Source organism: Lathamus discolor, chromosome 5 (assembly GCF_037157495.1).
Source record: "Lathamus discolor isolate bLatDis1 chromosome 5, bLatDis1.hap1, whole genome shotgun sequence".
Taxonomy (NCBI): Eukaryota; Metazoa; Chordata; class Aves; order Psittaciformes; family Psittacidae; genus Lathamus; species Lathamus discolor.
In genome coordinates this window covers 7,369,724-7,380,228 of record NC_088888.1, presented here as the reverse complement: position 1 = coordinate 7,380,228, position 10,505 = coordinate 7,369,724, and the positions used below count along the sequence as shown (strand labels likewise).

At 46.3% G+C, this 10,505-nt stretch overlaps 1 protein-coding gene across 1 annotated transcript; it reads right to left on the bottom strand.

The window, feature by feature from the left end:
• Positions 1–846: 846 nt before the first annotated feature.
• On the bottom strand, positions 847–10,208 carry DTD1 (D-aminoacyl-tRNA deacylase 1). The gene is made up of 6 exons (XM_065679612.1): positions 10,070–10,208; positions 8,546–8,636; positions 6,193–6,428; positions 4,550–4,647; positions 3,223–3,399; positions 847–1,453 (listed from the first exon to the last, which is right to left on the bottom strand). Exons 1-5 carry the CDS (start codon positions 10,110–10,112, stop codon positions 3,244–3,246), a joined length of 624 nt encoding a protein of 207 aa, XP_065535684.1. The 5' UTR covers positions 10,113–10,208; the 3' UTR covers positions 847–1,453; positions 3,223–3,243.
• Positions 10,209–10,505: the final 297 nt, after the last annotated feature.

Genomic DNA, 10,505 nt, shown 5'->3' with positions numbered 1-10,505 from the left:
GCTAAATTGCAGATAACCCTGTCTTGGTTTCACTGATACTTTACTGAACAAGCAGCTACAAGAGAAAAAGCTTAAAAATAACACACAAAAAGAAGCCACAGTGATAACGCAGTCTGCAGCATTCCCCGTACCTGACAGTATTCAAGGCTATGTTGGACAGAGATTGGAGCAACCTGCTGTAGTAGAAGGTGCCACTGTCCATGGCAGGGGGTTGGAACTGTATGAGCTTTAAGGTCTCTTCCAACCCAAACCAGTCTGGGATTATATGATTGTAAATACAATACACATTTGGATGAAGAACATCCATCATCAGTTAGCCCTATAACCCTATTTGTGCAGTAAGCATCCTGGCTCTCCTAACAGCCACAGCAGAGAGTTAGTGAAGACTGCTAAGGGCAAGTCAGGCCTGGAGAATAGCCAGTATAAAGGGTACCACCATCCTTTATACTGAAAGAAATCAAAGGTGTGAGGATCTGCAGTCTTTTATTTCTCCTGAAACTTCCTTTCACGCCCACAGGAAAGCACTTTTGTAGCTGCTTCTCAGATGTTATTGCTTGCCGGCAGCTTCTAAATGCAGTTCTGCCTCTGATGGATCTGAGAGAAATGTCAGCAGCACGTCATGCAGCATGTGGAGCATTTTGATGGCCACCATAAAGTAACTAAAGGACTCAGAAGTATTGGAAAAAGCAAAGATTTCAGGTCAGCAACCTGACTTCCAAAGGAGATATGGATGAGTTACATCAGTAGGTGTTTCTTGGCTTGTAACCTTTGCCTCGTGTCACACATTGTTACACACATGGCTCAATCTGAGGGAACGCAATACACAAACACCAACAGGCAGACAGCTAGCATCATTTGTTTAATAAAGTCTTTTCTGTTCTTAGAAAAAGTTTACAAGACAGATGTGCTCTACAGAATAAACAACTAGCAGCTGATCTCTCCTCTTAATAACTTAATCCATGCAGAAAGACTGGACTGCCTACCCTGGTGTAACGTAGCAGCTGAAGAACATACCAAAATATACACAGATTTACAGGCTGCCATGAAAACAGGTAGCACATGACACCACAGAGTGAGAATCAATATACAAGCCTGCTTGGATAATCTTCAGAATTCAAGTGTAAGTTTAAGGAAAAACCCTGATTTCTTTTTGAAATGGAGCTTATGTACTGAGAGTAAATGTTCTGCTACGAGCTGCCTATAGTCATCCCTTACTCAGCAGTCATGTGAAAACACATACACAAAAATGTTACAAGTCCTTTTTACTACTGATACTACACGGTAACAACTGGATCTGAGAGCATTGCTTTGGTTGTTTCAATACAGAATGATACAGGTTTCTAATGTCTTAGTTCTGTTTTCCCATTCCATTCGTTTCCAAAGTCATTGAAGAGTGGTGCTGAGGTGAATGTTGGGTCTCTTCCAGAATCCAGTGTAGGTTTTGTATGAGAAACTGTGGAAGGCAAACAAACGGGAACATTACTATAAGTAGAGTAGAAACAGAATCGGATTCCTTCAAATCCTATGGAGAAAAGTATCTTTACTTATTGCCACAGCATGCATATGAATGCTAGGTTATCAGTATCATATTTTTGATCTCTTCAGCTCTACAGAATTTTAAATGCTATTGGAAAGGTCAGACTGACCAAAGCACACCAACTCTGCAAACTGCTGCTCTTCACAACGTTCTTATTTCAACACACAACATAGAAACAGTGGGGGGAACCTCACGTTCCTGCAGCACAGCAGCAAGGCCAACAGTTGCTGAGAAAGCACATCCTTGCTTCATTTCCTAAGAACATGTTCTTATTCCCTATATACCTGCTCATCTCCAGTACTGAAGCAGGAAGGTGTGCCCAACATAAAGCCAAAGAGAGCAGAACTTGTGATTCCAGCTGTTGTTTGACACAACAATCTGCTTTTGACTGCAACTCAGTTAATGAATGGAACCATTTCACTCCAGTCTTGAAGCTGCTCTTCAAGAGGCCAGAGTAAGAAGCATGTGGACTTGAAAGTCGCTTTGATCCCTTTTCCAGGTCAATCCAAACCAAGTTTCAAGGAATCTATTCAATGCCTTATGCAAATTCATTTACATTAGTACCATACAGATAACATGAACTCCTATAAAACAGAAATCAGCCCCCAGTGTCTGACCACCAGGGAAATAGATGGATTCTCTTTTTCTAAAGCAACTTTCTGAGCAATGCAAGATACTGAATGGTACAAATCACAGGCCAGACTGAACTCTAGGGGCAGGAAAAGGAAAGAAAGGTTAGACCTTAACCTTGCAAAGGTGTTAGTAAGTGAACTGCATAGCCAACTCAGGGCTTCAGTTGTGCAGATGAGGGAAATAATACTTTCTTGAGAGCTTGGACATGTTTGAAAGTTCAAACTCAGCAATATAGCTGACGAGGGGAGAAGGAAGGTAAAGAAAGCTCTGTCCCGTAGACTTAAAACTGACTGGAAGAGTATGGTAAATACGTATCTACATATGTAGATAACTCATGACAGGATTCGATCTAATTCTTTTCACTGATGTCCACGCATGTCCTGCAGGTTAAGTGCCTGAAAGGAAAGAAAATCCCAGTTCTCCTACTGAATTCAAGCAGGAAGACTAGCTCTCAATGCCTGGCCTAATGTGCTCCTTAGATGGTGAAGGTGTATGAAACAGCCTGTTCTAAGTCACCCTGGGAAAGAACATCCTAAGGAGGGGTAGGAACCATAATATGAAGTTGCAGTTCTGGCCTGTCTCAAATTTCTGACATGTTTTCCACTTCCATTGCTAAGGATTATGTGTTATTTGGGCATTACAAATGGTAATTGCAAAAGGGGACTGTTCCAGAATAACCTGCTTGATACATAAAGACTGAGAAAGAAACACAACCATGAAGAATACAAAGCAGGATTTAGAGTTAAGCCACTGCTGTGCTATCAGACCACAACTTTAGATTTCCTGAGTCAACCTGGAGACAGTGGTGGCTGGGCCAGGCGCACAGATACACACCTTCAGCCAAGCACATAGCTGGGAAAAGGTTTCCACCCACTTCTCCATTCTGGTGTGCCACCTGCAGAAGCAGAGGTTAGCCACCAGCAAGATTACCACATTTCACCTTTCAGTATTCCTAACGCAATTCTCTGCATGTGCTGCTTCAGTAAAGCACCCAGGGTTAGAGACTGCCAAGCAGCAGGACACAGCCATATGGAGAAGTGGAAAAGCCAAACCTGAGGCCTGCTTTGGATGAGCTAAGGCTCTCTTTCCGAAGACACATCTCCTTCTGCTCCGCTGCTTGCACTGGGATCATCCTTGTTCCGGGGAGCATTTCTTTCTCTACTTGACTCAGAGGGCACCTTGGCTCTGGTCTTCTCTTTTCTTTGTTGCTGTTTTTCAAGTTTCGTCAGCTATTCACGAAGGAGAGCAAGAAAACACTTCATGAAATAAAGTTATTTCAGAAGACTGTTTCTAAAAGGTCGTAAATGTGAGCATTTGTACAAAACTTGTGACTCAGATTCACACCAACATCAAGGAAACAGAAAGGAAAAAATAAAAACTAAAAAGCCCAAGGCTTACATTTTCAGAAATTTGGATAAGACAGTGAATTATCATCATCTGCCACCATGATCACCCCTGAGTTTAAGAGAGAAGTGTCCAGATTCAAAGGACTACCCTCTGCTTTCCAGAGTTCCTTCACCCAACACAATTTGCAAATCTAAGAAAGATTAGAACACAAGGACCAAAAGGGAAAGATGGATTCCACCAAGCTTCTCTTCTGTTTTGGGTCTTATGTGGCAGTTTTGTAGTTTCAAAGTTGCTAACAACAAGTTCAGTCATCCAGCACATAAGAATAAACTTATTTTATTCTTTAGCCAAAGAAAAATACACATATGAGCCTTAGCATCACCTAGGATATGGAATAACCATTTCAAATCAGCTTGGACAAAGCCCTCAGCTAACACTGCATTGCAGCCTCTCAGTAGTAATGCTTTCAGTGCTACTAAGAGTCAAATTAAGTTGCATCAGCTGTCATCTGTTTTCCATTTTCTAAAGAAACAGGTTGCAGTAAGTTTGGGGGACATTACATCATTGAATCATACAATCACAGACTGGTTTGGGTTGGAAGGGACCTTAAAGCTCATCCAGTTCCAATCCCCTGCCATAGGCAGGGACACCTTCCACTAGAACAGGCTGCTCCAAGCCCCGTTCAACCTGGCCTTGAACACTGCCAGGGATGGGGCAGCCACAGCTTCTCTGGGCACCCTGTGCCACGGCCTCAACACCCTCACAGGGAAGAATTTCTTCCTAATGTCTCATCTCAATCTCCCTCTGTCAGGTTAAAGCCATTCCCCTTTGTGCTGTCCCTGCAGGCCCTTGTCAAAAGCCCATCTCCAGATTTCTTATCACCCCTTTAGGCACTGGAAGCTGCTCTAGGGTGTCCCCAGAGCCTTCTCTTCTCCAGGCTGAACCAGCCCAGCTCTCTCAGCCTGGCTCCAGAGCAGAGCTGCTCCAGCCTCTGGAGCATCTCTATGGTCTCCTCTGGACACACTCACTTACCTGTTTAGGGTCAACAGTAGCAGCTGGGGACTCCAATTCTATTGTTACAGGACCATCATTCTGGATGTGGACCTGCATGTAGGCCCCAAACTTGCCATCTGCAAAGAGAAGATACAAGAAGTGCTTATGGCTCTTGCAAGGATAACACATACCAAAATCTTTACCACATGTGCTACTAAAAACAACTGAAAAAAAACATACACAAAAGCACATCCAACTAACAAACTGCAGAAAGCTACAAAGAAAAATACCAGTGTATGTGCACCCAGCTACGTGGTCTGACACTGAGATGATAAAGCCTAAGTACAGAAATGTCAACAAAACGAACCAAGTCTCCAGATAATCAAGGTTCTCACAGTTCAGGACAGGCAGGATAGTTCGTGCAGGCAGGAGATGATATATTAAAGGAGGTAACAACTAAGCCTAGGGATCCAGTCCAGCTAACCAGTTAATGCTTTGAGGAAATCTTATATATTGGCAGAAGATAAAAAGGCCTGAAGCCTTCTCTGGAGCTTTTGACATTGAATACTCTAAGCAGGGTGCGCAGCTCAGTCCCAATCTGCTACAGCTCCTTCTTCTTTCCTGTTTGCAGCCCAGGTCATTCTTTGACAAGAGTATGGCCAAAAGGGTGGAAAGACAGACATCACCTACTGCTCCAACCCTGCCTACTTCACAGGAGTACACTGCTGAAATCAGAAATGTCTGTCATTTGTTATCAATGGCATTTATTAGCACACCAGCTGAGAGGCACAGAGCTTGTTCTCATGGCTGCAGCCTCTCTGTGTTACGCTGTTAGGGTCATTGCTCACATTGTGTCACGGTTTAAGCCCAGCCGGTAATTCAGAACCACGCAGCCACTCACCCACTCTCCCCTACTTCTTCCTCTCCTGGTTCCGGGAGGGATGGGGAGGAGGATGAAAAGAATGTACCTCCCACAGGTTGAGATAAGAACAGTCCAGTAACTAAGGTATAGCACAAACCACTGCTGCTACCACTGATAATAATAATGATAAGGGAAATAACAAGGGAAGAGAATACAACCGCTCACCATCTGCCGACCGATACCCAGCCCGACCTGAGCAGTGATCCCACCCTTCCAGGTAACTCCCCCCAGTTTATATACTAGGCATGATGTGCTGTGGTATGGAATACCTCTTTGACTAGCTTGGGTCAGGTGTCCTGTCTCTGCTTCCTCCTGGCTTCCCCTCCTCCCTGGCAGAGCACGAGGCTCAGAAAGTCCTTGGTCAGAGTAAACATTACTGAGCAGCAGCTAAAAACATCGCTGTTCCCAGCGCTGTTCCCAGGCTGAGAGTGAAAAACACAGCACTGCACCAGCTGCTAGGAAGGAGAAAAATGACTGCTACTGCTGAACCCAGACCACATTGTACAGCCAATGACAATATAAGAACATCTATGTGTCATACACCAGGAAACGGCTTGGCTAGAGGAAGACAGGAATGACCACCCTGCTGGGCTGCTTAGTAAAGATGCCATAACATCCCCTCATCTACTGCCACATAAAGACAGCTCCTCTGCAAGGCAAACAGAAAATCATAGAATAAAGAAAATAATGATCACGGAAGAGTGCACACAAACAAGGTCCACTGGTCACACCAAGGACCTTACCAGCCTCTCGCGCTTACCTTTAATAAGCTCTGGCTTGTAGGCTTTTCTTAGCTGCTCTAGGAAGTTGTTATAAAAACACTCTGCCTGCTCTGTGGGCATTGCCATGTGGTAGTCAGGCTTGTTTCCTTTCAGGATGCACTGGAGAGTAAATTGGCTCACACACAACACTTCATACTGTTTATCCATCACACTTTTGGACCAGTGCTTCCCGCTTTCATCTTCAAATACTCGCAAGTTCAAGATCTTTCGAACCCTAAAAGGAGAAAAAGATACTTCCTAAATTGTCTCATAGAGGATCAACAGGTACAAGTTCATGCCTATCACACAGCATGAGATAAAGGAGAACGCAGATGTATACTCATTTTGCCTCCACACAACATGATATCCCTTTGTCCCTCCCTTCCTAAATCACAGGAATCTCATCACATTAGGCAGAGCCATAACCAAGAAGGTCTTTACAGACAACACATTTGTCAGACCATTACTGTCAGGCCATATGGCATGAGATCAGGATAGAATAATTACAAGTTACAGCATAACATAAAGATGGCATAGGAATTAGGAAAGCTCACTCTTTACTACCTGATTTTATGTGCCACAACACTATTTAACATGTGAATAGCTTTGGGAATTTTAACCCTCCCACCACGCTAGGAAATCACAGTCACGATGAAATGAGATCATCCTAAACCAGAGCTGTTTCCAAATATGTTCACATATACCCCTCCAGCTTTGCTACCTCCTAGCTCTCTCTCCAAACCAGGCCCGCAAGCCACGTGAGGACAGTACTTCTTCATCAGGAAGAGAGGAGGAATGCAGGGAGCAGCACAGAACTGCAGGTGCAGCAAAGTTATGACTGGGACTTGTCCTCTGAATTTGTATTAGGGCTGATTTGTGGAGGTAGGGCTCAGTGGCTTGAATACTCAGAGAATAAGAGGACTTTCATAAATAGAACTTGTAAAGCAGCAAGCAGACTTGCAACCCAGTCTACGGTTGGATTTTGACTGATAATAAGCCTGCATGCCTGCCACTCTCCTGTCTTTGTTTCTTCCTGTAGCTTGTCCACATCTGCAGTAACTATAAAGGGACCACAGGAAGTGCAAAGCATTTCAACTGCAGTTGTTAGCCAGACATTTTAGGCTGCACCAGCAGGGAGACAGTATAAAATAAAACCAAGACTTCATTACGGTGTAGTTTCAGGGCTTTGCCATCAGTAAGGCGCACTCACAAAATCATCCTTGTCAACTGGTGTGTGTGTCAGCAACAAACAATTAACTCCTGCACGAAGTGAATGGTTAAAAGCCTTGGAAGGCCCCAGCGCACAGGCTTAGATCATGGGCACTGCTGTGTTCTAATGATAAAGATGTTTGTGTTTCATTTACAGGATTACTGAAGTTTCCTTTAATAGGACTTGAAGAGTTAAGCTGATTCCTCTCATTCGTCTTTCAGCTGCTGGCTTCCTGCCTTTCCTGTGTCAGTCATCCAACCAACCTGGTGCTGAAAGCACAGCTGCTACTGGTCACCTGCTTGCAACATTCAGAAGCACCTTTCACATTCACCAAAGTGGGAATGAGAAACGACAACAGAAGTACACAGTAAGGCAAGCCAATGGAGCATGTCATAACATACACACCTTTAGCACATCCCCATTCTCTCTTCCACATCTGTCAAGGGTTTTTTCACCCTCACACCCTCTTCTTCTCTCTTCACTGCCTGAGCCTTTCCTCTTCTTGACATCAGTCAGCTCTATTACCCGTTTCTTCTTTGCTTTCATAAGAACTGAGGTCAGCCCTAGAACAATGTCTGAAGGAGGCAGAAGCAGCCCCTGGAGAACTCTCTCTTGCATGTGTTTGCTGGCTGAATCAACATATTCTGTGGCCATGGAACAGATGGCCAGAGCCAGTCCTCCAGGCTGCCAAAATTGATTCACTTCTACAGAAATGTAACTGAGGAGACTATCCAGCCTTTAGGAAGAACAAAACTTCCTATGTGCAAGCTAAAATGAGAGTTGAGCTTTCCGATACAGCCCATCCTTGAGAAATGGATTTACTCCCTCTAGGTAAATTTGTCCAGTAAAGAGGAAAGACATTTTAAAAAGGAAGATTAGAAAAGCCAAATATGTAAATATGTTGATTCTTCCTTTTTGAGCCTGTTCCAGATAAAATAAAACACACAGGGAATGAAACAGATTTTTCTCAATGGAACACAGAAAGAAACCAGTATTCAAGGTAAAATATGAAGAGGGACTAATAGGCAAACCTGAGTTTCCCAACAGGCACTCCATTTATTTGCCTACTGCACAAGTATCACTGATTCAGTGTGAGAAATGCACAAATAAAAGAATTCAAGGCAAAAGGAAATGTGACTTACATGTGCTCCAGCTCTCTTTGCGTATCCTCCAAAGAAATGCCCAGCAGCACACAGAGGCCTCGTCCTATTGAACTTATTTGTTCACCACCCACTGGGGAAGGGGAGGGGAAGAAGAGTGAGGCTAAATGCACTGTCTTGGGTTACGACACAGATTAGCTACTGGTGTCAGCTGGCAACTGTACAACCACCAGAGAAAACATTATTCTAAACCCTTCTTCTCCATCTTAAGATTTTTAGAGAAGGTCATAGAGAAGCCATCTTTCAAGTCTTCCTGATGCCATGAGTTATTTCATAGAATCATAATCAGCTGGGTGGGAAAAGACCTTCAAGATCATAAAATCCACCCACTTCCCACCAGTGCCAAGGCACTGAGGGCCTCCTCTACACAGTTTGTGAACACTTCCAGGACCGGTGACTCCAGCACTGCCCTGGGCAGCCTGTTCCAATGCCTGACTGCCCTTTGGGGAAGGAATTGTTCCCAATGTCCATTCTAAACCTTCCCTGGTGCAGCTTGAGGCTGTTTCCTCTTGTCCCATCCCTTGTTCCTTGGGAGCAGAGCCCAGCCCCCTCCTGGCTCCATCCTCCTTTCAGGCAGCTGTAGAAAGCGATAAGGTCCCCCCTGAGTCTTCTCCACACAAACCCCCTCAGGTCCCTCAGCTGTTTCTCATCACACTTGTGCCCAGACCCTTCACCAGCTCCACTGCCCTCCTGCGGACCTGCTCCAGCACCTCAATGTCTCTCTTGTCATGAGGGGCTCAGAACTGAACACAGGATTCGAGGTGCAGCCTCACCAGTGCTCAGTACAGGGGGATGATCACTTTCCTAGTCCTGAAAGCAGATGCAGGACTCCCATGTAAACATCTTGGGGATTTTAAGCATCGTGAACACAGAAGCTCCAACCAATGCAACAGGAGGGACCATGCAAGCCATACAGCAGTGCACCCAAGCCATGCAAGGAAGAAACTGTCATTATAAAGGCAAACCATGGGCAAAGGCAAAAGCACACATAAGCAATACAAGACGACCGCGACTGAAGTACCAGCACACGACAGCAATGCAAGGAAGCAACTCTATAGTGCCAAGGCCTGCAAACCACATCCCTGGCAATGGTCTGACACTGGTGACACACGGAAGAGATGCAAAGAGGTAAATTACAGTGCCCGACACGTGCAAGCCACAGAAGGTGGCTACAACAGCGCTGCAAACACACGCAAGGAGTGTAAGACGCCTGCGACCGTAGTGTCAACGCACGCAAAACCACACAACGACTGCACCCGCACTGCCAGCCCGTGCACGCCTCGCAAGGAGCCAGCTCTCGTTACGCAGGCGACACACGCGAGCCACGGGAGGAGGCGGCCGCGCCACACTGCCGGCACACACCGCGGACAACGAGCAAGCCTAGCCGCGCTGCGGGAGGGCGGCCGGAGTGGGACACCGGCCAGGAGCGGACGGCGTGGGGGGGTCGCCGCGATCCCCTCCAACGTCCGCCCGCCGCCGCTGTCCCCCCGCTGCCGGCACACCGACCTGTGACGCTGGCCTGGGCCACCCGCTGCACGATGGCCTTCATGGCGGCGCGGCCGCGCAGCGCAGGCCCGGCGCCCCTACCGGTGCGGGGAAAAGGCGGCGGCGCTAGGCAACGGCGGCCGTTCCCTGCCGGACCGCGCCGCTCACAGTGCCCCCTGTCGGCTGGGAGGTGCTGACGCAGCACCCCCTCGCTGCTTGGTGTGGGGAGCCGTGACCTCCGTAGGGATGGCTATAGGGACACGGGGAGGGGAGCCCATAGGAATCTGATAGTACCTTCTGGAAAAGATGGTGGCTGTGCCCGGGACAAAAGCTCCCACAGAAGCTGGCGGTACGGGCAGAAGTGCTCACAACTTTCCATGCAGTGAGGTGACATCTGCAAGGCTGCAGGTAGACCTGACAGACCGAGAAGTGGCTATAGGGACAGCCCCCATAGAAA

Bases quoted from the DNA above. Each gene is read 5' to 3' on its own strand.
- DTD1 (XM_065679612.1), bottom strand. From the start codon at position 10,112: ATGAAGGCCATCGTGCAGCGGGTGGCCCAGGCCAGCGTCACAG. The intron at 6,429-8,545 runs GTAAGTCACATT...TTCTCCTTTTAG, and splicing joins CAAAGAGAGCTGGAGCACAT to GGTTCGAAAGATCTTGAACT. The intron at 3,400-4,549 runs GTAAGTGAGTGT...CTTCGTGAATAG, and splicing joins CTACTGTTGACCCTAAACAG to CTGACGAAACTTGAAAAACA.